Here is a 25,596-nt window from a genome sequence, read left to right as displayed (position 1 = left end):
TGTGAAGTGCTTAGCACAAGTATTATTAATCCCTCAGGTATGTGTGGATCATAACAAATTATGGATAACATTGTGAAAAATGGGAATTCCAGCACACTTAATTGTGCTCATGTGGAACCTGGACATGGATCAACGAGCAGTCATTAAAAAGGAACAAGAGGCTACTGCATGGTCTAAAGTCAGGAAAGGTGTGCGTCAGGGTTGTATCCTTTCACCATACCTATTTAATCTGTATGCTGAACCAATAATCCGAGAAGCTGGACTATATGAAGAAGAACGGGGCATCAGGATTGGAGGAAGACTCATTAACAGCCTGCCTTATACAGATGACACAACCTTGCTTGCTGAAAGTGAAGAGGACTTGAAGCACTTACTGATGAAGATCAAAGACCACAGCCTTCAGTATGGATTACATCTCAACATAAAGAAAACAAAAATCCTCACAACTGGACCAATGAGTAACATCATGATAAAGGGAGAAAATACTGAAGATGTGAAGGATTTCATTTTACTTGGATCCATAATCAACAGCCATGGAAGCAGCAGTCAAGAAACCAAACAATGGGACTAACTTTATTGAACGCATTATTTCCTGGATTTCATGGAACGCTGTTTCCTACCAACACCTGGTAAGAGCCAGGGTAAATGGAAGTAGATTCTTCCTCACCCGTTAGGAAATGCTGGTGGTGGAAAAAGGAAACAATAAAAATACAAGCAGAAATTAATGAATAAGAAAAAGTGAAACAATAGAATGCTTAAAACCAACGGCTAGTTCTTTAAAAATGAGTAAATACAATAGTCAATCTCTGACAAAGACTATCAAGAAAAAAGAAGGAAATTAGATTAAGAAGAAGAAAGAGACGTAACAGATACAGAGAGGATAGTGGAGGCCTCAGAGAATACCATGCACAATTTTGTGCTAATAAGTAAGAAAATCTCCATGAAATAGACAATTTTTTATTAAAGTATCCAAAATAATTAAAGTCAAAGTAGCTGATCTGGGATAAAAATGCTGTGTATCATCTCTGCCACCTAATGCCAGAAATTCTGCCCAATTAAATTTAATGAGAAAATAAATCAGCAGGGTGAGTGTCACCAACGAGGAGACAGAAGTTCTTATCTGTTTACTGACTGGAGGCCCAAGAGCATCAACAGGGAACTGTCAGAGCCATGAATAACTGAGAATTGTAGCCACAGTAAAAAGGACAAAAATCAGCAATAACTGGATAGAAAATATAAATGTAAAAGTGATATAATTAAACAAAGTAATCACAGTGAGAAGAATGCAGCATCAGGATTGGAGGAAGACTCATTAACAACCTGCATTATGCAGATGACACAACCTTGCTTGCTGAAAGTGGAGAGGACTTGAAGCGCTTACTGATGAAGATCAAAGACCACAGCCTTCAGTATGGATTACACCTCAACATAAAGAAAACAAAAATCCTCACAACTGGACCTATAAGCCACATCATGATAAAGGGAGAAAAGGTTGAAGTTGTCAAGGACTTCATTTTACTTGGATCCACAATCAACGCCCATGGAAGCAGCAGTCAAGAAATCAAACAACATATTGCATTGGGAAAATCTGCTGCAAAAGACCTCTTTAAAGTGTTAAAAAGCAAATACGTCACTTTGAGGACTAAGGTGTGCCTGGCCCAAGCCATGGTGTTTTCAATCGCCTCATAAGCATGTGAAAGCTGAACAATAAATAAGACCGAAGAATTATTGATGCCTTTGGGTTATAGCGCTTGTGAAGAATATTGAGTATACCATGGACTGCCAAAAGAACGAACAAATCTGTCCTGGAAGCAGTACAGCCAGAATGCTCCTTAGAGGCAAGGATGGTGGGACAATGTCTCACGCGCTTTGGACATGTTATCATGAAGGATCAGTCCCTGGAGAAAGACAGCATGCTTGGAAAAGCAGAGGGTCAGCGAAAAAGAGGAAGGCCCTCAATGAGATGGGTTGACACAGTGGCTGCAACACTGGACTCAAGCACAACAATGATTGTGAGGATGGCACAGGACCAGCCAGTGTTTTGTTCTGTTCTACCTAGGGTCGCTATGAGTCTGAACCAACTCAATGGCGCCTAACAACAACAACAATCTTTACGGAAGCTGACTGCCACATCTCTCTCCCACGGAGCAGCTGGTGGGTTCAAAACACCAACCTTTTGGTTAGCAGCCAAGCACTTAACCATTGTGCCACTAGGGGTCCTTACTGCACCACCAGGCTCCATATATATAATCACTGGTTGCCATCGAGTTGACTGGAGCCCTGGTGTCACAGTGGTTAAGTGCTGTGGCTCCTAACCAAAAGGTTGGCAGTTGGAATCCACCAGCCACTCCTTGGAAACCCTATGGGGCAGTTCTACTCTGTCCTATAGAGTCGCCATGAGTCGGGATCTACTCCACAGCAACCGGTTGGGTTTGGTTGGTATCAGGTTGATTCCGACTCGTGGTAGCCCCATGTGTTACCAGTTAGAACTACCCCGTGGTGTTTTCTTGGCTGTAATCTTTACAGAAGCAGACCACCAGGCCTTTTCTTGTTGTTGTTGGGTGCCACCGAGCCGGTTCCGACTCATAGCGACCCTACATACAACAGAAGGAAACACTGCCCAGTCCTGTGCCATCCTTACAGTCGTTGTTATGTGTGAGCCCATTGTTGCAGCCACTGTGTCAATTCATCTCATTGAGGGTCTTCCTCTTTTTTGAGGACCCTCTATTTGTCAAGCATGATGTCCTTTTCCAGAGAGTGGTGCCTCCTGGCGACATGCCCAAAGTATCTAAGATCCTCACTTCTAATGAGCATTCTGGCTGTACTTCCTCCAAGACAGATTTGTTTGTTCTGGCATTCCATGGTATAGTCAATATTCTTCATCAACACTGTAATTCAAAGGCATCAATTCTTCTTCAGTCTTCCTCACTCACAGTCCAGCTTTTGCCTGCATATGAGGCCTTTTCTTACCCAAAACCCCCTGCTGTCCAGTCGATTCCGACTCATAGCGACCCTATAGGACAGAGTAGAACTGCACCAGAGAGCTTCCAAGGAGCACCTGGCAGATTTGAACTGCCGACCTTTTGGTTAGCAGCCGTAGCACTTAACCACTATGCCACCAGGGTTTCCCCTTTCCTTACGTATGTACCTAAATGAAAAGGCCTGAGAAGGAAAGTACACGATGGTTACATTTTGGGAATAGGATTAGGGAGTCAAGGAGTGAGAGATGACTTTTCTGTTTCACTCTGTATATTTCTGTATTTAATTTTTTGTATTAAAATATACATTATTTTGAACTTAAGTAATTACAGTTAAAACTAAGATGAAAGAGAAGTGTTTAAATGTTAGGACTCTCTCTCTCGGTAGGTGAAGGAGACCAGGTTAGTTTTATTGTTTTCTTTATGCTCTATTTTCTAAGCGTCTGCAAAAAGCAAGTATTACTTTTATAAATAGAACAAATCAATAAACTTTGTAAAAAGAATTAAGTATACGAGAGAGAATACATGGGTGTGAACAACCAAATGATTTTTTTGACAAGGAACAGAAGTGAGGGATGACCTGCTCTACGAATATTTAAAACTGAAAACAATATGCTTCACGCATATTGCAAGTTCCTTTCTTATTTGTTTTTAAAATCAGCTGAGGCTTAGGATGTGGAAAACCACAAGAGAACATTACTCCTGCCCTAAAAACAAGAAGTAGCTGTATCATCTATAAAACCATCGCTTTCCTTGAGCCCTTTAGAGAGCTGAGGTCTCAAGGTGGTTAAGGGAATTTCAGAGAGTGAGCAGCCCCTTGAGGAGAGAGAGGTGGGCCCACGAACCGGGACGCCTTGGGCAGAGCTCAGGAGAAGGCGGTGGCTGCCATAAAGATGGGTAAGAACAAAGCAGCTGTTAGTAAATCCCTAAACGCTGAATATGGGAGAGTGTGATGGTTTAGAGTAATGGGGAGCCCCGGGCACGAGTGGCAGCCACACTCACTCACACACTCTCGCTCAGGGGCCTCCACTCAGCTCTCACCAGGAGGATGCAAGACAGGACCGGAGAAAGCTGCCCGCGCTGATGCGCAGAGGCAAAAACCGTGTGCACGTCCGTGCTCTGTGGTTCTGCTTCCAGGACGTTCCAGAACCGTGCACGCTAATCTGTAGGCAGAGCAATTAGCACGGCAGCTGCCTGGCAGGGCTGGGAGAGACTGACTGGCAGAGGCACCGGAGGACTTTTGGGAGTGTGGCAACGTTCTGCATCTTGATTTCGGTGGTGGTTACGTGGGAGCAGACACTTGTCAAAACACCTCAAACTACGCACTTAAATTCTGTGCATATAATTGTAAATTATATCTACAATTTTTTCTAAATGAAGAGAGAAAAATCAATATAAATCACCATCCGTGGAAAAGTAGCTATATATTCTGTAACTCTGCGCAATAAAATATTATGAAACCATTAAAGATCACTTCAAAAAACATTTTTAACAACATGGTAAGATGTGTGGCATAGTAAGTCAATTTTATGAAGGATATAAAATTGTATATTCTGTATAATCCCAAAACTGAAAAACAAAACACAACTATTTCCTCAAGTCTAAAACCCTGGTGGCGTAGTGGCTAAGTGCTACAGCTGCTAACCAAGAGGTTGGCAGTTCGAATCCACCAGGCGCTCCTTGGAAACTCTATGGGGCAATTCTACTCTGTCCTACAGGGTCGCTATGAGTCAGAATTGACTCGACAGCAGTGGGTTTGGTTTTTTTTTTTGAAGACAATATTGAAGGAGCCCTGGTGACACCAAAGGTTAAGTACTTGACTGAAAGGTCAGCGGTTCAAACCTACCCAGAGGCTCCTCAGGAGAAAAACCTGGCGTTCTGCTTCTGTGAAGTTTACAGCCTAGAAAACCCTACATTCGGCAGTTCTACTCTGTCACATGGGGTCACTAGGAGTTGGAATCGACTTGGCGGCACATAACAACAACAACACATACTGATTTTAAGACTAAGCATGGATTTTAATAATAACTTTTCCTTTTCAGTACCACAAACGAAGTGAGTCTAAGGCCCTTGGCGTCCTCCGGCCTCTGTTCAGAGACCAACCTCTCAGAGAAGTGTCCAGGAGGACGCTGTATCCATCACTGTATCCATACCGCTACCCTCCTTTCACTCCCTAACCTCCTGTCCTTACACGTCATGCTGTTGATGGGTGCCGTCAAGCCGCTTCCGACTCACAGTGACCCTACAGGACACAGTACAACCGCCCCGTAGGGTTTTCTAGGCCGTAATCTTTATGGGAGCGATCATCAGGTTTTTCTCCTGCGAAGCTGCCAGGTGGGTTCCAGCCACCAATCTTTCAGTCAGCAGGTGAGCACTTAACCATTGTGCCACCAGGGCTCCTTCTATGGTATACGTGTGGGCTTACTGTCCTTCTTGCCCAGGACAGTGTATACTCCTCGAGGGCAAAGTCTTTGTCTTGCTCACCGTCATATCGTAAGCTTCCAGGACAGTGCCTGCATACAGCAGGTGCACACGAAGTGCGTGTTATTGTGGTTGTGTTTTTGCAGTCACATTCTAATGTCTCTTCTAAACCACACCAGTTGCTGGCATGCCAAGGGTGCCATCGCTCTGACACCCTGCTTTTCATGCCCTCAAAGCTCCTTCAGGACTGAGAATACCAGCGTTTTCTCTGCTTTTCCTATTTAGTAATTCCATCACTCTATTTTTTCCATAATTTAAGTGAACTGTGTGTAAGTGACTCATTGATGAGTCTCGATTTGTTAGGAATATAAATAGAGACAATTTTTCCTCTTCCAAAACCCAGTCCAAGTGGAATCTGTTAAAGCCCCCTCTCCCGCTAGGTAGGAGGTCCCTTAATGACATCTTGGCCAGATTCCAAGGTTTTCTTGTAGCTTGTGTCTTTAGAATAGTCTCTTTTGGTGTTGGAGATTAAATCTGGTTTATTTCTAAAGAATGTTCACTTCAAATACGATTCAGAGCTTCTCTCCCTGTGTCTCCCAGGGCTGCCAGAATGGTCTGTGGCTTGGAGGGGCTACCGATGTCTTCTCTGGACTCAACTTCACTCTCCCCTGTCTTGCCACGTCCATGGGGTGTGTTGGGGGCAGCTCAGAGGAAAAGGGCAAAGGGCTCCTGGCAAGGCTGGAGCCTCTAGGAGTGTTCTAAAATAGGAAATCCAAATGGGGAACAAGCTAGAAGCTCAGTTCTAGTGAGAAAGATTTGTTAGGTACATGGAGGGTCCTTGAGGAGAAGCTCAGGAGCAGGCACACTGTTTTTCCATAATCTCTAGTTCTTATTTCATGCCTCCTCCTTTCTCTCTTCTAGGATTTTGAAGACATCTACTTGGAAGTCCTTTTTGGGTTGCTCTATTGTCTCAGTCAGGGAAGAATCTTCTTTGTTGGTCTGGTAACTGTTACGATGCTCTTTTATTCCATGTGCTTTGTTTATAATGCATCTCCCATGGGGTTTTCTCCTGTGTGGACTCTGGGGTCTGACGTTCTCCTTGTGTGGTGTTTCCCTAGTTGCTTCTGACCTGGTCCTACAAGGTACACAGGATAAACCAGGACATACTTGGGGCTCAACTTACAGCTATTACTTAAACAATTCTAGGTACAGAGGGTTGAATAATGTCCCAAAAAGAACAAGGAAGAGTATGTCCAAGTCCTAACTCTGGAAACTGCGACGGTGATCTTATTTGGAAAAAGGGTCTTTGCAGATGTACTTAAGAATCTCGAGATGAGATCTTCCTGGATTTAGGGTGGGTCTTAAATCCAACGACAGGTGTCTTTACAAGAACAGGAGAGGACACAAAGCAACACAGAGGAGGCGATGTGAAGACGGAGGCAGGGGTTGAGTGATGCGCCCACAAGCCCAAGGACCTCAAGGATGGCTGACAACCACAGAAGCTGGAAGAGGATGGAATGGACCCGTCCTCAGCCTCCAGAAGGAACCAACCCTGTCTATACCTTGATTTCGGACTTCTGACCTCCAGAACAGTGAGAGAATATATTTGTTTTTTAAAGCCACTTAATTCGTAGAGGGTCATCAGAAAAGAGGAAGACCCTCGACGAGATGGATTGACACAGTGGCTACAACAACAGGCTCAAACATAACTATTGTGAGGATGGCACAGGACCAGGCAGTGTTTCGTTCTGTGTACACAGGGTCGCTATGAGTCAGAAGCAACTTGAAGGCACCTAACAACAACAGTTTGTGGTAATTTGCACTGTAGCCCCAGGAAGAGAACGCACTGTTCTGCACAGGCAGACCACACAGGACCGGGTCTGGACTCATGTGAATGACTTGCTTCCCCCTCAGCTGTGGGCTGGCAGTGCCCTCCGGCCACCACCCCAGGCAAGAGCTTGGCGATCCCCCGGCCCCCCATCATGGGTAGGCAGCTACGGTTCCCAATTAGAGCTTTCTTTTTCAGCTCTGGGGAGGCCTAGTCATTCCTGCTCTATAGAAATTTCCCTTTTCATTACTTTCAAGTGTTTGCATACACACAGCGTGTGTGCTGTTGTTGTGGCTTTACTCCATGTGCTTGGAAAAGAGGAGGGAGGTTTCGGTTTAAACTCAGTCATGACCTAGAAAATTATCCTTCTTAAACCAAGAGCTACATCATGGATCGAATTATGTCCCCCAAACATGTGAGTAGTAACTTGGTTCTGCCATGATTCCCAGTACTGAGTGGTTGTCCTCCATTTTGTGATTGTAATTTTATGTTGAGAGGATGAGGGTGGGATTGTAACACTACCTTACTCAGGTCACCTCCCTGATCCAACGTAAAGAGAGTTTCCCTGGGCTGTGGCCTACACCACCTTTTCTCTCTCAAGAGATAAAAAGGAAAGAGAAGCAAGCAGAGAGAGGGACCTCAGATCACCAAGAAAGCAGTGCCAGGAGCAGAGCACATCCTTTGGACCCGGGGTCCCTGTGTGGAGAAGCTCCTAGTCCAGGGGAGGATTGACGAGAAGGCCGACAGAGAGAGAAGGCATTCCCCTGGAGCCGATGCCCTGAATTTGGACTTTTAGCCTACTTTACCGTGAAGAAATAAGCTTCTCTTTGTTAAAGCCATCCACTTGTGGAATTTGTTACAGCAGCACTCGAAGACCAAGACAAGCTGTAATCACACGACAAGATGAGAAACTAGGCAGGTAGTGCTTAAGAGGTGGGCTCCGCACTCCAACCGAAATGTCCAAATCCCAGAAATGGTCCTACCAAGCTGTGTGACCATGAACCAGTTACTTAACTTCTCTGAGTCTATTCCTTCATCTGTCAAACGGGGATAATAATACAACTGCCCCCTTGTGAGGACTCAATGAGAGAGATCCTTAAGCAATTAGCACGTGCAGGCCACAGAGTAAACACCCAGCAGACCAAAAACCAGCTGCCATCACACCGACCCCGCCTCACGTCGACTCCATGTGTGTCAGAGCAGAACTGCGCCCACAGAGTTTTCAGTGGCTGGTTTGTCCGAAGCAGATCAACTCGAGGCACCAAACTCTCGATTAGCAGTGAGCACATTCGCTATTTGTACCATCAAGGAACTCCAAATCCCCAGCAACTCCAGCAATTACGGTCCCCAGTAAACTCGGAAGCAAGACGAGGGGGTCAGATGCCAATAATAATATATAACATTGTTCTGAAAGTTCCAGGCACTGAAGTAAGACAAGAATATAAATAAAATGTATAAATAGTGGAATGACTGTCCCAGGTCACCTTGCATGGGAAAGGGACTCTGAGACAAAGACTCACCTCCAGGAAATGCCTTAGGGAGAGATTTTGGGATCCACGCCCAGGGCAGTGGGGGGCGGTGAAGGAAGCAGGACTGGGCAGAGGGAGAGATGGGCTGCCATGTGGTCGCGACTAGGCCTCAGCCAATCACACAGAGGACATGGTGCTGGGATAGTCCTCCCAGGTTGTCCCACTGATCTTTGGATGTGCGCTGCCCCCAGGAAGGAGGTGTGGCCTTGGGAGAGGGGACTGTGCCTTGGAGGGAAAGTCCTGAAGAGGGCGATGAGCCACCAACACTGGCAGCAGCCAGGAAAACGAGCCCTTCAGTCCTGGGGGTCGGGACGGTCCTGGAGGAGCAGCCAGCAGCTTCTCCAGCAGCAGACAAGATGACGCTGATGTCTGTGAGCACTCGAAGGAATCAACTGAAAAACCAACCAAAGCACTCCGGGTTCAGTGAGGTGGTCAAACAGGCACAATGCCAGCAACTTCCTCACACAGCAGCAGTGAGCTCTTAGAAAATAAAACGGAACGGGCCGTCTGCTCAATAGCGAAATCTTCCCAAGGAAACATTAGCTACTAGGGTGTTTATTGTGGTATCACGTGCCATAGTAACAAAAACTGTAAACAAGTTAAATTTCCTAAAGAAAGGGACTGTTTGAGTAAAGAGTGGCAAATTCAGAAGTGGAATATTATTCAGTCACTTCTAAATCAGATTGTCAAAGACAATGTCACAACACTGGTGAGTCCTCATCCTGTATTCCCCAAACCAAACCCACTGCCGTCGAGTCGATTGTGACTCATGGTGACCCCATAGGTCGGAGAACCGCCCCACGGGCTGTAATCTTTACGGAAGCAGGCTGCGCGTCGTTCTCCCGAGGAGCGGCTGGTGGGTTTGAACCGCCGACCTTTCACTTAGCAGCCAAGTGCTTAGCCACTGCACCACCAGGGCTCCTTTGAGTCGGAGGAAAAAACAAGTTGACAGGAAGTGCACAGAGTATGATTTCATTTCATAAAGAATAGGACAAAATGGGTGTGGGGATGAACGCCAGATGTTCCTGAAATGTCTCTCAGGACGGCTTCTTTGTAGCAAAGCTCCTCCTCATATGTCCGGGATCCCTCCTTTCCCTAACCCATCTTTACCAGGCCGGTCCACCCTAAAACCGGGGTTTCAGCTCAGGGGGACAGTGATTCAAGCACAGGAAGGAAGAGTCGGGGTAGCCGATTGCTCCTGTCTTCATGTCTCCGGCTTGGATCCGGTCGTGGTTCCAGGGAGGGATGAGTTTGCAGGGGACCCAGCTGGCCCAGCCATGGACAGCCAAAAACACGCAGGCTGGAAGAACAGGGGTGACAGCTGGAAACACGGTAAACTAGGGTTTAGGAAACAGCTGGGAGCAGGGGCACCCCATCCAGTGGCAGTCTGCTGGGCTCTGCCATCAGCCAGTGTGGGCTTGAGTGCCCGCTCTGCCGTGTCCTCCCTAAAGGACACGCTGCCAGCAAAAGGAGAAAAGTAATGCCCACCTTTAGCTTGTTACCTTTAAATGATGTTCAAGTTTCACCTCACACATGGTGGGTGTTCAGTGCTCAGAATGGATCGCCCTTCTCAGGATTCCGGTGGTCAAGGATGGGGATGGCAGGGTGAATGCTGCTAGGGTCTGTCCCCACAAAGACAGAAGCAAGCCAGGGACAAGGGCTCCATCATGTGGGCTGGGGGTAGAGCAATGTGGAGCTGGAAGGCCAAGTGCAGACCCTTGAGTGTGACTTTGAGTCCCCACCAGCCCAGTATGAGGTGGGACTGAAGTTCAGGGGACATTGCCCAGGGCTCAGAGGAGCCGGAGCTCAGGGTACGAGGCCACATGCAGGCCACCACTGATGTGATGAGTAGGCTACCACCTCTCTTCCCTTCCTTGGTCCCAACGGTAGCAGGGGGAATAGGGCAGGGGACCCTCAAAGTTATATCCAAGGTGTCTAGATCCTACCCAAAAGGGACTCATCGTAGGGCCAGGGCACTGGAACCAAGTCCAACGGCAGCCTGGTCGGGGAGAGAGGCTGGGAGGAGCCCCCCGGCCCAGGGAACTGCAGTGGCCGAGGCCCTTCCGGGGGGCCGTGAGGTGAGGCTGGGAAGCGTCCCCCGGCCCGGCCCGGGGAACTGCAGTGGCCGAGGCCCTTCCGGGGGCCCGTGAGGTGAGGCTGGCTTTCATACTAGTACTAAGACTCGACTTGCTGTTTTCACGCTCCCTCCTGAGTGCACAGGGGAACCTCTCGACCACAGACCACACGACGTGTGACACACCGAAGACTCAATGCAGAGGTAGACAGGAGACCTCAGCTGTCTTCTAGTCGGCCGGACATCAGAGACATTTGCAAAAATGTCAACCAACGCCACTCTTTTTACTCTATTTTTTAGAAAATAGTTTTTTTTCATAAAAATGTGTTATCTATGTTGATACGTAATGAGTTTCTTTTCAAATTAACGTTTTAAAGCTTTCTCCATTTTCATTTCTAATGTGGTCAATATCGATAGATAGAAGCTACCTAAGCGAAAGCTCTCTGGGTCCTCAATGATTTTTTCGGAGGGCAAAGGGATCCCGAGAGTGAATCATGTGACATCTGCTCTTAGACCCCAAGCCCTTCAGCAGGACACTTGCCCACCCATGTCACCCCAGCAGGAACACATCCATTCCTGCAACTGGTTGGCCAGCCACCTACTACGTGCCAGGCACTGTTACGGGTGCTAATAAGAGAGCCGGAGAGAGCCGGGAACAAGGCCAACAAAGCAGGCCGTCCTTGTTATTGCTGCTAACGTCGGTGGCCACAGCGCTAAGTCAGGGAATCATCCACCACACATGGGTCAAAACTTCGGTAAGTTAACACACAGAAAACATTAAAAAGCTGGAAACACTGGCAGCGAATATGACACACAACAGGTTAACATCTTTTAATATATAACGCGCTCCTGCAGATGTACCAGACCCGAGCAGACAGGAGTGATGGACACTGCCGACCCACAGAATGGGAAACACAGCTGCTTACCACGGAAAGATGGTCAACTTTGCTAGACGCCAAAGAGATGCAAACTGAAGCTCAAGTACCATTCGTCATTACCAAGTCGGCAAATCTTTAGCCAGATGATAAGACCTCGTACCGGCAAGGTGGGGAGGTCGCCGGGTTCATCTTCGCTGGCGGCAGTGGAAATGGATACAAACTTTTCTGGAAACCTTTTTTTTTTCCGATACGTAATAAGTGCTTCAAAAGTTTTATACTCCTGACTTCTGTAACCCCACCTCTGGGAACCCAGCCTAAGGGTAACCTGACACTGGGGAACAGCTTTATGCACAGAGAGGGTCACCTGTTTACGAGAGACGACAGCAGCACTGGGGTCGGCCGGCCTGCTGCCCGTCTCCTGACAGGAACAGTGCGTGGCCATTCCAAAAGAAAGCTGGTGACAACACGGCGAGACGCCTGGGGAGTGTTCGCAGGAGACAGCTACTGCGAATGACAGAAGGTAGCATCACAACTACAGGAAAACAAAAAGCAAAGCAATTATGACTGGAGCGGGCGGGAGGCGGCGGACCTGGAAGGAGAGACACCACCGTGTTTATTTTTCCTTTTCTCTTTCCTCTGGTCTGCAAAATTTCTGTAACGTGTGGGTTAACGTCTATAGTGAACAGAGCTAGCACTCTGTCACTTGTTCCCAGGCAGGTGGTGGTGACGCTCACAGGAGGAGCCGTCTTGCCTCCAGTCTCCTCCGCTGCACCCGCCAGGCCCACCGCCACCACACGGTGTCAGGACCCCAAAAGGACGTGATAGGAGACCGCAGCTCCATTTACACCCGCTACCGGGCGGCAGTATCTGCCCTAAGCCCGTCTTCTCCCCTCCACGGAGAAGCTTTTTCCGTTTGACCCAACAGCCTGTTCGACACTTCCTTTCCCAAAGAGCCGCATCTCGTGTCTTCATCCCTGAACCCCTACACTCCCCTTACACCTCAGGGTGCTAACAGAAGGGGCTTCCACAAGGGAAGGTGCCTTTGGATCTGTCCCCTCTTCCCACCAAAACCTCACCCCCAGAAGTGGCCCCCAAGCGTGTCCTTTGATACAACCAGAAGGCTTGCGCCCTCCCGTTAACCCAAGTGTATGCCCAACACTGCCCCATTTGTTCCCTCGCCTAGGGGCCCAACTGCCAGGACCAAGGTCATGGGGGTGCGTCTGCTCCCCCAACACAGGGGCACGTGCATCAGGGAAGTCAGGTACTTTTCCCCCCTCGTCATTAACATCACATACTTACTGGAACCAAGGAAGTGGGGCTGTGTTGTTTCCAGAAGTCACGACACGCTTTAGGACATGACTGTATATTAATCCCACGGTCATGCTCTGTCTTAGGCCAGTCGCCCTGTATTCTAGATCCCGTCTCAAATCAGGTCTGTGATGCCACAAAGGTCACTTACCACATAGGGAGTCACGTGGACCAGAAACACATCAACACAGCCCAAGTAATGTCAATATCATGAAAATACCCAGAACTTTCCCTCACATGCATTGTTTAACACTACTAACCACCTGTCTTTTATAAATCAATACCTGTTCTCTTAAATTTACAGAAATTATAACCCCGAATATGTACAAAGCATCTCCCCTCCCCACTGGCTTCTTCAGCGTGAGTCTCCCAGTCACTGGTCCCACTCTGGGGCTGCGTGGAGCTCAGGTCTCATCCTCTTCTGCTGGGGCCTGCGATGTTGTCCACCAGAACCACAATAGGTTCCTCAGCTCCTCCAATGGGGACTTCTTTCCAGGCCAGTGTGGAGGGCAACCCCTGACCCTCTCTCATCTGCTTCACTTCCCAAAGTGGTAGGAAGCCATCAAGAAGGTCACAAATGTACAACAGTACCAGTCCCCAGCTCACACACGTAAACACCAAGAGACAAAACACAGTGGAGGTACCAAACCCACTGAGCTTGGCCTGGCACTACCAGCCATTACAATGGGCTTGGTCATGGTCATGGGCAGGGAGGATGGCCAGCCCTGGCATGTGAGGTTCTGGTTTTGATATACGTGGTAGCACGAGCCTAAAACACAGCTCCCAAGGCAAACATGCCAGCACTTTCTAAACGCCACTTGGCAGACCCAGGGTGGGCAACACAGCAGAGGCCCACGCTGGGTCTCCTGACTGGCTAGGCCACCCGGAAGCATTCAGGCTGTCTTTTACCCCCTGCAGGCCAAACTTTCCCCGGGTGCCACTGGACCTTCATCCCAGAGCACCTCCACCTGGCAGGTACACGTCCTACCAACAGAGCTGCTGGAGAACCGAGCACAAAGAGAAAGTGAGCTGTGTGCCTCCAGTCAGTCCCCCCGCCCTATGCATCCTTTCTCCATTCCCGCAATGAGCACCACGGTCCCCTGCAGCCTCGGCTGCAGTCAGGGGAACCTGAAGCCTGGTTCAGGCAGTTGTTCGGCAGGGCAATTGGGCTAACGGAGTTCACAATAAGCCGGTGGCTGTGGTCCACACCCCAGCAACAAACGCCCTTGACTGCGTGAGGCAGTGGTTGCTTCAGGAACACAGTCACTTCTCCCAGCATCATCAAAACTCTCAGGAAGAGAGGACGGGTCCTAGCACCCAACCTCTGGGTACCTCAAGACATGTGTCTTTGGATGGGGCAGAGGCTGCTCCTCTGCAGTTGAGCCAGGACCGTCTGGACCAGGGGCAGATGAACCTAGGGTAAGACACCCACCTCCCCCCATGGTCCAGGCCGTTGCGTGAATGTGGTTCATTTGGCATTGAAATACGGCGGGAGCATCACAGTCCAAAGGGTTGGCCAAGTCCCCTTTAGGATATGGTTTCCTGGTCACCCCTGTGAGGAAGCACAAGGCTGTCCGCCACTAAGAGGGATAGCATTGTCCCTCAGAATTAGGACAAGGGCACCAACACATTAGGACGAGGTAGTCCACTGCTCTTTTGAAAAATGTTTCCCACGGGGCAGTTCTACTCAGTTCTAAAGGGTCGCTGTGGGTCGGAATTGACTCGACGGCACTGGGTTTTTTTGTTTACCGAGGCCCTGGCTGGGGTTGCCAAAGGCAGACGCCTCCCCACCTTGCATGCTGAGCCATGTAAAAGAGGGAGCACGTTTCCTTACACGGAGGCTGGACACCTGAGGGCAGCCCAGGCCCTGGGAGGGCAAGCTTGGAGGGGCTCTGGACCTAGACAGTGTGGCAGCTGCAGAGGCTGAGGGGAGGGCTGCAGATGGCCTGAATGAAGACGAGAATGGGTCTCAAGCCAGGCAAGGCTCAGCAATGGCAACTGGTGTGGGGCAAGGAGGAGGGGGAGCTGAACAAGCACCTTGTGGTAGTTCCCACGGGAACCCCAGGGTGGGAAAGTGTGAGTCACCAATGTCCCCCTCAGCGTGCATGAGTCTCAGGTGGGGACACGCATGTGGCCCAAAGTCCACAACGCCCTTAAGTAGCAGGTCAGGTTCCAGACCCCCAAAAGCCCTGAAGCTATCGGAACATGGCCAGATACCACTCGCCTTGCCAGAGGCACCTCGTCCAGGGGGCTGTCCCTTTCGCTGCACTATCAGGTCTTTCTACATGCCAGGAAGGACTGGGTGTACTGGACTGTGTATTCATGTGCAAAGCGAAGCTTGCCCCCAGATATGTTACAACCCCACTCCTAGCAGAGGGGTCACGTGGCCACTGGGAGCAGGGCCTGGGCAGGAAGCCAGACCTCCTCTCCAGGTACATACAACGAGCCACCAGCTTGGCCCAACAGGCTTAGCTCTGTCCAGAGGTCCTCTGTGAGAACAGGGCACTCAGGTGAAGAGCTGCCCTGGGGGCTCCAGGGGTGGACTGAGTCAGCCCAAGTGGTTCGCAAGCATGTTGTGGCATCAGTGTCACTGGGCAGCAGAGTCGCCGTCATCAGAACGGCTGGGGGACCAAGCAACAGAGGGAAACGTGCATTGAGCTGTAGGTACAAAGCCAGCACATCACAATGGGAAGCGCAACACAGTGGGGATGAGGGCACCCACAGGTGTGGACAGATCTTCTTCTGGAACAGGACCGGACAGGCAGGAAGGTGTTCTTCAAACAAGGGCTATGCTGTTGTGCAGATATTTCCTCTACGCAGCAAAGGGTGCGGGCTACCTGAGTGGTGGCGGGTTCTTAAACGTTCCGTGCTCGTGTGGGCAGGGCTGGAGCGGGACTAGTCCCGTTGGAGGCCGGGTGCACAGGGCAGGCCCCGGTACCCGCGGCCGCCAGCTGGCGGCTCAGCATCTGCCGCTCTTTCACAGCCCTGTTAGAGGCGGAAGTCTTCCGGATTTGGGCGCGCCGTGCGTGCCGGAGTGGAGACTTGTAGGTTCTCCGCAGCTCTGCCAGGAACCCCTGGTAGTTGTTTCGCAAGGGGCTGTCTGGCTGCATGTGGGGAATGGCCCACTTCTCTGCCTCCCCAGTCAGACGCGACACCAGGAAGGCCACTCGCTCCGCCTCGCCGGGGAAGCGGGAGGCCTGGAAGATCATGAACCGGTCCATCTGCATCAAGAAGCCCGCCAACTGACCGGGGTCTCCAGAAAAGGGCTCGGGCAGAGAGGTGGGGGGCGTGGTCATGGGCCGAGCCCCGTTGGAGGTGATGGCAGAGATGGGTGGAGTGATCTGCAGAGCGCCCGGAATTCGCGCCCTGGTGCGCAGCAGGGTCAGCTCTGCCATCACGCTCTCCAGCATGTTGGTGAGATTGGCCTTCTCGGCCCGCAGGGTGGAGGCCTCCCGCCGCAGCGCGGAGTTTGTGAGGCGCAGGGAGGTCAGGGTGTCGATGACATCCTCCACGTGGCCGTCTGTAGGTGCTGCGGGGGCTGGGGTTTCAGCTTTTGAGGTCTGGGGTTGGACCATGTTGGCTGGAGGTTAGCCAAACACGGAGGCTGCTGTGGTCGGATGGGGGAGATACAGGGAGCCCCAAATCTAAGTAACCCTCAGATAGGGGTTGACCCAAACAGAAACCGGGGGAAGGGTGGGGTTCAGAGTAGAGTGGCTGATGAGATCAAACGAGAAGGCTGGTCAGATGGAGCCTGAGGGCTCCGAAGGGCCCGGTCCCACAGGGTCCCAGCCGCTGCGCAGGGTCCCAGCAGGTGCTCAGGGTCCCAACAGGTGCTCAAGGTCCAAGCAGGTGCTCAGGATCCCAGCCGGGGCGCAAGGTCCGAGCAGGTGCGCAGGGTCTCAGCCGGTGGGAAGGGTCCCAGCAGGTGCGCAGGGTCCCAGGAGGGGCGCAGGGTCCCAGCAGGGGCGCAGGGTCCGAGCAGGTGTGCAGGCCCCCCGGATGGAAGCCCCGATCCGGACGCGGCGCCTCTCCTGCGCCCTCACACGGCAGGCGGGCTGGACAGGAGGCGGACTTGCTCTGGGCCCTGAAGGATTAAAAGAAAAATTTTAAAAAGGTCTCGGCGGCGGCCCGGGGGACAGGCAGCGGAGGGCGGCGCGGGTCGGGCGCTGGGGGCCAAGCCACACAAAGCCCGGGACCCCGCGGCTCGGTTCGGCCCGGCCGGGGCAGAACCAAGGAGACGGCACCTGCGGCGGCCGGGGCGACAACGGCGGCGGGGCCGGAGGCCGCGGGCGGTCGCGTACCTGAGTCTCCGCGGCTCCCTCCGCGCCTCCGTCCGCCGCCGCCAAGATGGCCCGACGCGGCCACCAAGATGGTCACCGCGGCGGCGGCCGGCCAGAACTGCTTCCGGATCAGGCAGCCGGGCGGCGTGATGGCGGCGGGTGGACGGGCGGGCAGGCGGCGGCGCGGCCTCCAGCAGAAGCGGGACCGGGACCGGGTCGGGGGTCGGGGAGGCCCAGCCACCGAGCGGCCTCAGGGCGGCGCGGGGGCGGGGACGGGAGGGCCTGGCGCGGGCCCTGCTGGTTGCCATGGAGACGGTCCTCCACCGAGCGCGCGGCGGAGGCCGAGGCCCCGCCCCGGAAGTGGTGCACTTGGCCCCGCTCCCACTCCGCGCAGCCCCGCCTCCTCGAGCCGCTCCTCCCGCAGCCAATCAGTGATCGCTGTGCCTACGTTCCTTCTTTACTACTCTGGGCGTCTTCCCTCCTTTTTTTCCTTTGATTCTTTACAAGACAGCTTGCAAAGCTGTTTTGTGTATTGTAAATATTTTCTTTAAATACAGTTCACTTCCGACTGTAACTGGAATATTAATTCAATGTGGTATATATTCAATGTGGTAAATTTTGATAAGACAGAGAAGTCTAAAAGTTTAAATCATTCCCAGTACCTCCACCGAAAGCGCAAACCCTAATACTTTCTGTAGTTCCATCCAGTCGTTGTTCTATGATATATCCTAATACAAAATAATGATTTTTTTACCATATGGACTATTTTGTAACCTTAATACGAAAAACCAAACCCATTGCCGTCAAGTCGATCCCGACTCCTAGTGACCCTACAGGGCAGAGTAAACCGCCCCACAGGGTTTCCAAGGCTGTAATCTTTTCCTAAACCGACTGCCGTATTTTTCTCCCGCAGAGCTGCTGTGGTTCCAACTGCTGACCAGCACTTAACCACTGCACCACTAGGGCTTCTTGTAACCTTAATGGCCCTCTGAATTTTGAGAATTTTCCCATTAAAGATACTTCAAAAGCATGATATTCAATTACTGCCCGCTCTTGCCGTGAATGCGTGCACCACAATTCATTTAACCGTGTGTCTTTTGATAGACTCCTAGCTTATTTTCCATGCTGAAATTTTATAAGCTACACTTGGACATAAATCCCAGCCCCTTGTTCTCATGTTCCCTGGTGTCAAGCAGTGAAAGTGCTGGACTTAAGTGTGTGAACTAATTGGCTCCTGATCTGAGAGTCTTTCCACCTTCGCCTTAATGTCTAGCTCAAGGTGGGACATGGCTGTAGAGAGACGACACAGTGCCAGTTTTCAGTGAGCACAGTCCGTAAGTGACCTGAAGTTGCTGGCGGCCACCTGCAGTCCTCAGGCAGGCCTGGGACATAATCAGATACCCTTGTGCTTTTACAGATGTCTCTTTTGTAAAATGGAAATTTCCGCCCCCCGTTCCGCAATTGAAACCTTTTGAAAAATATCCTTTTAATCCTTCCGGGCTTAGAGCAAGTCCACCTCCTGTCCAGCCCGCCTGGCGGTGTGAGAGCAGCAGTCAACGCACCGCATCCCGGATTGGGGCTTTGATCCCCAGGGGCCTCTCCAAGGCTAGCTGTCGCCACAACTCTGTCTATCCCAATGTACCAAACAGTACAATTTTTGTGGCCAGCTGAAAACTCCTAAGGCATAAGGCAAGAGAGGAAAGAGAGCCATTTCCTTAAACCACCTCCGTGAGATCTCCCAAATCAGTTGCAAGTGGCAGCTACATTAACCTTGACTGAGGTCACTGACTTCAAAAGCAGAAATTAGCCTGACTTCCTCCTCCTCCCAATCCATCTCAAAACAGAGGAACCCCCCCCCATCCACTCCTATGAGTCTCCCCATGATCTCTCTTCCCTCAGTGCCAGGGCTGTGCCTCCCCAGCTTCCTGCTGGCTGTAAACGAGGGTAAAGTCTGCTGCAAATCCGTGTCGTTGACCTTGCAATCCTACCATTCCCAAGGGCACTGAAGGTGAGATGCACTCTGATTTCAGGAATGACAAAACATATGCAATTGAGGAATGTGTAATTTATTTGTATTTCACCTTATTTCAAACAGGATATAAGGTGGCACTCCATGGGTGGGGAGGGGGAGTGGATAAAGAGCGAGGTAAAAATTAAAAGTAGATTTTTTCAAAACAAGAAAAAGTATTTAGCTTCTGGTCCGCATGATGTTCTGATTCACACTCTGGGGCAGCCTTCTCTGTTGTGAGCACAGAACAGTGGTAAACTAAAGGCAGAAAATGTGGAAAGGATAGGGTTGGGCTCAAAAACAAGACAAACTTCGCTATGGTTCAGAAACACAAACTGCTGCGCGTTGATGAAGCCGCGGGCTTGATGGACTCTGGGTCCCTAGGGATAATGGGAATGTGATTCTGGGAGTAAAGCCAGACTTCCTATTTAAAATCAGGGCTGGGAAGGGAGAGGGGTGCACCTCTGTCAGAAAGGAGTCTGAAAAATCTGCTTTGGTTGTGTTATGAGACAATGGCTTATGTGAAGGCATGGCCCTGGGTTGAGAGATAACACAGATGTAATCTTATGACCCATACTGCTCCCTGGCTCAATAAGCAGACCACAGAGAGCCAGGAATTCTGAATCACCCATATAAGACATCCTTCTGCACTGCAGGCCAGGAATTGAAACAGCTAGACAGGGATAAATGAGCAGAGAGAGAGATAAAGTGAAGGAAATCCTCTCCCCAAAGTCAGCCTGAAAAACAAAATTCTGAAGCCCATAAAGACATCTAATGCTAAGAAAAACAGCCAACAAAATCAATACTCATAATATGAATTAACTCCAGATGAAATTAAAATAATACAATAGTCTGGAAAAAAAAAAGACTTTAAAATAAGCATATTTAGGGTCCTCGAAGAGAACGATGAAGAAATCACATTCATGAAAATATATAAAAAGACACTGAGGAGGAAAGAAGCAGAAATGTAACAAGATCGGGTTGTTATGAAAAATAAAATACCTTTTAAAAGGATGTATAGTCAACTTCTCCTTCCAGGAAGATGGAGTAGATGTGGTTTTCCTTATTCTTTCCACGAAGAACAACTAAAATAACTAAAAAAAACTCCAAAAGGTGGAGAGACTATGGCAGACTAACTAGGGACCTTAGGAACTGAGGAACAACATGGTAATGAGTTCCTTGGGTTTTCTTTTTGCCTGATATATCCTAGACTTGGAGCTGAAGAAGCTGGCAACCCAGAAATGCTAATAAGCACAGGCAAAAATATAACAACAAAAGCCAGCTCTCTCTAGCCAAACAATCAGGAAAGAGGTAGCCTGGAAAGACAGAAAACTTTTAGAAAATAACTGGTCTACTCCAGCCAAGCGCCACAGAAAAATATGTGGCCCCACCCCTACTCATGCCAGCAAAGGTCAAGTAGGCAGTCTAGACTTCTTCCCTCATCAAGACTTTGACAACATCCCCCAACACCTCCACCAGGGTGGTGTTAGAGAGACTCAAAAATTTCCCAAATTTGAAAGGAAACATTAATCTATGCATCCAAGAAGCTCAAGAAACTCAAGCCAGGATAAACCCAAAGAGAGCTACACCTAGTTATATTGTAATCAAACTGTCTAAAGGCAATGAAAATCTTGAAAACAGCAAGAGAGAAGTAACTTATGTATAAGGTATCCTCCACAAAATGTGACAGCTAACTTTTCATCAGAAACCATGGTGACCAGAAGGCAGTGGAAAAGGATTGTCAACCTGCTTCAAAACTCCTTCAAAAAGGAGAAATTATGACATTCCCAGACAAACAATGATGAAGAATTTGTCACTAGGAGGTCTACTCTACAAGACATGTTAACGAGAGTCCTTCGGGTTGAAATGAAAGAGTACTAAACAGTCACTCAAAAAGTAAAGGTATCTACATAGGTATGTACACAGGTAAACCCAAAAGATAATGTAACTCTTGCTCCTCCTATTTGATTTAAAAGACAACTGCATAAAGCAGTAATTATAAATTGTGTTAATGAGCATACAGTGTATAAAGATACAATTTGTATGACAATAGTAGTACAAAGAAGGTGAAGAAGATGGAGCTATATAGGCGCACAGTATTGTAAACTGCTAAAACTAAGTTGGTATTCATCCAAACTAGATTGTTATAAGTAAAGATGTCAATTGTAATGCTCAGGGCGACCACTAAGAAAATAACTCAAACAACAAAAAAGTAAAATAAGTGACAAGGAAATTAAAATGTTACACTAGAAAACATCTATTTAACACCAAAGTAGACAGTAATGGAGTAGTTTAGGAACAAAACAACACAAGAGATATACAGAAGGCAAATAACAACATGGCAGACATAAGCCCTATCTTATCATTAATACACGAAAGGTAAGTGTATGAAACACTCCAATCAAAAGGCTGAACTGGTAGAATGGATTTTTTTTTCTTTTCTTAAAATACATGATCTAACTATACGCTGTCTACAAGAGATATGCTTTAGTTGCAAACACACAAATAAGTTGAAAGTAAAAGAATGAAAAATAATATACCATGCAAACACTAACCAAAAGAAAGCTGGAGTGGCTTTACTGATAACAGACAAAGTAGATTTTTAAGACCAACAGTTGTTACTAGAGATAAATAAAGACATGTTAAAATGATAAAAGAGTCAATCCATCAAGAAGATACAACAATTATAAACATATATGCACCTAACAACAGAGGCCCAAAACCATGAGGCAAAAACTAACAAACTTAAAGGAAGAAATAGACGATTCAGAAATAATAGTTGGAGGCTTCAGTACCCTACTTTCAATAATGGATAGAACAACTAGACAGAAGGTCAGAGAAAAAAAAGAAAATAGAAGACTTGAACACACTATAAACAATTAGACCTAACTGATATCTATGAACACTCCATCCTACAAAAAGAGAATGAAAATTTTTCTCAGGTGTGTTCTCCAGTATAGACCGTATATTAGGTCGTAAAAAAGTCTCAATAAATTTAAAAAGGTTGAATCATACAAAGTATGTTCCCTGGCTGTAATAGAATGAAATTAGAAATAAATAACTGAAAAAAAAAAAATGGGGCAAGTCACAGATATGTGGAAATTACATAACATGCCCCTAAATAACCAACAGGCCAAAGAAGAAATCACAAGGGGAAATAGCAATACCTTGAGATAAGTGAAAATGAAACACAGCACACCAAAACCTATGAGATGTAGTAAAGTAGTGTTCAGGGGGAAATCCACAGTCGTAAATGCCTATATTTAAGAAGAAGGAGAAAGAGCTCAAATTAATAACCAAAATTCCCACTTTAAGAAACTTGGGGGCGGGGGGGAGAGCAAACTAATCCCAACAGGAAGGAAAGAATAAAGATCAGAGCAGAAATAAATGAAATAGAGAATAGATAAACAATAGGGAAAATCAAAATCAAAAGCTGGTTCTTTGAAGAGATCGACAAACCTTTAGCCCAGACTGACCAAAAAAAAAAAAGAGAGAGAGAGAGGACTCAAATCACTAATATCAGGATGAAAGCGGTGCCATTACAGAAATACAAAGGGATTATAAGGAAACCCTGTGAAGGTATGCATGCCAACAAATTGGATAACCTAGGTGAAATGAACAAATTCCTAGAAAGACACAAACTCTGAGACTGACTCGAGGATAAATAGAAAATCTGAATAGATCTATAACAAGTAAAGAGATTTAATTACTAATAAAAGCCTAGCCACAAAGTAAAGCCCAGGCCCAGATGCCCTTGCTGGCGAATTCTACCAAATGCTTGAAGAATTAACACCAACCCTCTGCGAACTCTTAAAAAATCTAGAGGAAGGAACACTGTCTAACTCATTCAGAAGCCAGTGTTACCCTGATACCAAAACCAGACAAAAAAAAACATGTTGCTATCGAGTTGATTCTCACTCATAGTAACCCTATGGGGACCTTATAAAGACATCATTTTATTGAAATGCGTGAATATTCTCTCTTTAACATTTTACCATAGTTTCAGTCCTTTTGCTCCATTCAAGGTACCTTTCTTCAACAAATATTTTTATAAACCAAACCTTGCCCCCCACCCAAAAAATTGTTTGTTATTTTTTTGAATGTTACATCAAATTTAGATGCAAGAAAATTATAGAACTTCTCAATTTCCTTCCATTCAGGTACCAAGTATAAATTTAGCAAAAGAATCTTGCCACAGGTTGAGATATTCCAAAAACAATTATGGAATTTAGAAATTAAACTCCACACACCATTGGCGCTCTCAACACTTAATTATCCCAATTCCTCCCTCATTTTTAGAGGGATGAATTTCAGTATTTCCCTGTTGGCTAGAATTATTTCTAATAATTATAATTTGCTAAAGGCAACCCTGGTGGCGTAGTGGTTAAGTGCTACGGCTGCTAACCAAAGGGTCGGCAGTTCGAATCCGCCAGGCGCTCCTTGGAAACTCTCTGGGGCAGTTCTACTCTGTCCTGCAGGGTCGCTATGAGTCAGAATTGGCTCGACAGCACTGGGTAAAGCTTCAAAGCTCAAAATCTCTGGCACTGATTTCTCGAATACTTTGATCAAGGATTTCCAACAGATTTTGAACAAAATGCAATCAAACTTTGGAGGACTTGTTTACAAAAAGTTCACTCCCCGTCTAAGACTTGAGGTTGATGTACAAAGTAGTTCTTCAAATGCCCCGACATTTGGGAAGTCTGACTAATAGCAGAAGCAAAGGCAGAAAGGACACACTGCCAGGCTGGGATCTCTTTTTGTATTCAACATCAATGTTGCCACAAAAATTTTTGTAGCCCAATTTCTCTAACTGTGCACAGATATAAAAATATTTGCAACCAACCACAACCACAGCTTCTATTTTGATTGATAAAATATCACAGATTATTTGAATGCAACGATGAATAACGTGCTCACGACAACCAATTCCAAGCACATTTCTGCTCCACGGGTTTCTTAATTTAGTGAGAACATTGCTTTTTATCAGGTCACTGTTGAAAGCTGCCTCGGGTTTTGTCAAACTCTTCTCATTTAGCTGGATGAAGTGTGTCTTCTGTTTTCTGCTTGGGCCCACACTGATGCAAATTCCTTCGGAAAACAACTTGACATTAATTAGTAGAGGGGGAAAGTGGTTTGGCTGGAAGTCCTATTCCCGGGGGTCATCCGTGTGTGCCCTAGAAACCTGTGTAAATTTCCATCTGCTTAATTTATCAATTGCTGGGAGAGGTGTATTAGAATTTCCCAGCATAGTGGTGGATTTCTCCCGTTCTCTTTGTAGCTCTGCCAATTTTTGTTTTATGTGTATTGATGGTATATTATTAGGTGCACGCAAAATTTTAATGTTTACCTATTCCTCGTTCACTGAACCGTTTATCATTATGAGTGTCACTTTTAGGCTCCAGGAAGCTGCTTTACATTAAAGTCAATTGGTCTGATATGAATGCAGCCATCTCTTCCTTTTGATGGGCAATATTCCATCTTTCTATGCTCTTAAGTCCTAGGTGTGTCTATGGTCAACAGCACGTAACTAGATTCTTTAAACTTCAATCTGAAAATCTTTATACTTTTAACTGTAGAGTTTACATGTTTACCTAATTTATAGTTATTGTAATTATAGTTCTATTTGGATTTATTTCAGCCAACACATTATGTTCTTTTTAATTATCCCATCTGGTCTGGCTTTTTTGTTTGCTGGTTGGTTGGTTTTTTAACCCTTCCCTGCCTTCTGTTGGTTGAAGTTCTTTTTCCTTATTCCTTTCCCTTTCCATTAATTTGGAAGTTACACTCTATTTTTCTTCGTTTTGTGATTACCTTAGTAATTTTAATAAGCTACACTTAGGACGAGATGACAGTCATCAAAATCTTTACTCTTTTTCAGGACAGTACATGCCCTTTAAGTACTTTAATTCCGATCACTCCTCTCTGACTGTATATTGTTAATGAGCAATTTAAATTCCTCAGTGGTGCAAATAGTTAAAGCACTCAGCTGCCAAATGAAAGGTTGGAGGTTCGAGTCCATTCAGAGATGCCACAAAAGAAAAGCCTGGTGATCTGCTTCCCAAAAAACCAGCCACTGAAAACCCCATGGTACACAGTTCTACTGTGTCACGGATGGGGTCACCAGGGGTCAGAATCAACTCGACGGCCACTGCAGTAATAAAAATGATAAAATTCAAGTCCATTTATTTTAAACCCCCACAAAGTTTTCTTTTTATTTTTCTGGGTAGTCAAGTTTGTCTAGATTGACTCCCATATTCAGCCCTGTCTTCACCCTTCATTCATTTTTGCTCAT

General features: G+C 47.5%; 1 protein-coding gene across 1 annotated transcript; it reads right to left on the bottom strand.

The window, feature by feature from the left end:
* Positions 1 to 8,670: 8,670 nt before the first annotated feature.
* RTL6 (retrotransposon Gag like 6) lies at positions 8,671 to 17,439 on the bottom strand. The gene is made up of 2 exons (XM_023559861.2): positions 17,318 to 17,439; positions 8,671 to 17,100 (listed from the first exon to the last, which is right to left on the bottom strand). The coding sequence occupies exon 2, from the start codon at positions 16,589 to 16,591 to the stop codon at positions 15,872 to 15,874; it is 720 nt and encodes a 239-aa protein (XP_023415629.1). The 5' UTR covers positions 16,592 to 17,100; positions 17,318 to 17,439; the 3' UTR covers positions 8,671 to 15,871.
* Between the last annotated feature and the right edge of the window lie 8,157 nt (positions 17,440 to 25,596).

Source organism: Loxodonta africana, chromosome 4 (assembly GCF_030014295.1).
Source record: "Loxodonta africana isolate mLoxAfr1 chromosome 4, mLoxAfr1.hap2, whole genome shotgun sequence".
Lineage (NCBI taxonomy): Eukaryota > Metazoa > Chordata > Mammalia > Proboscidea > Elephantidae > Loxodonta > Loxodonta africana.
The sequence above is the reverse complement of the archived record's forward strand: the minus strand, read 5'-3'. Positions and strand labels throughout refer to the sequence as shown.

Bases quoted from the DNA above. Each gene is read 5' to 3' on its own strand.
- RTL6 (XM_023559861.2), bottom strand. From the start codon at position 16,591: ATGGTCCAACCCCAGACCTCAAAAGCTGAAACCCCAGCCCCCGCAGCA.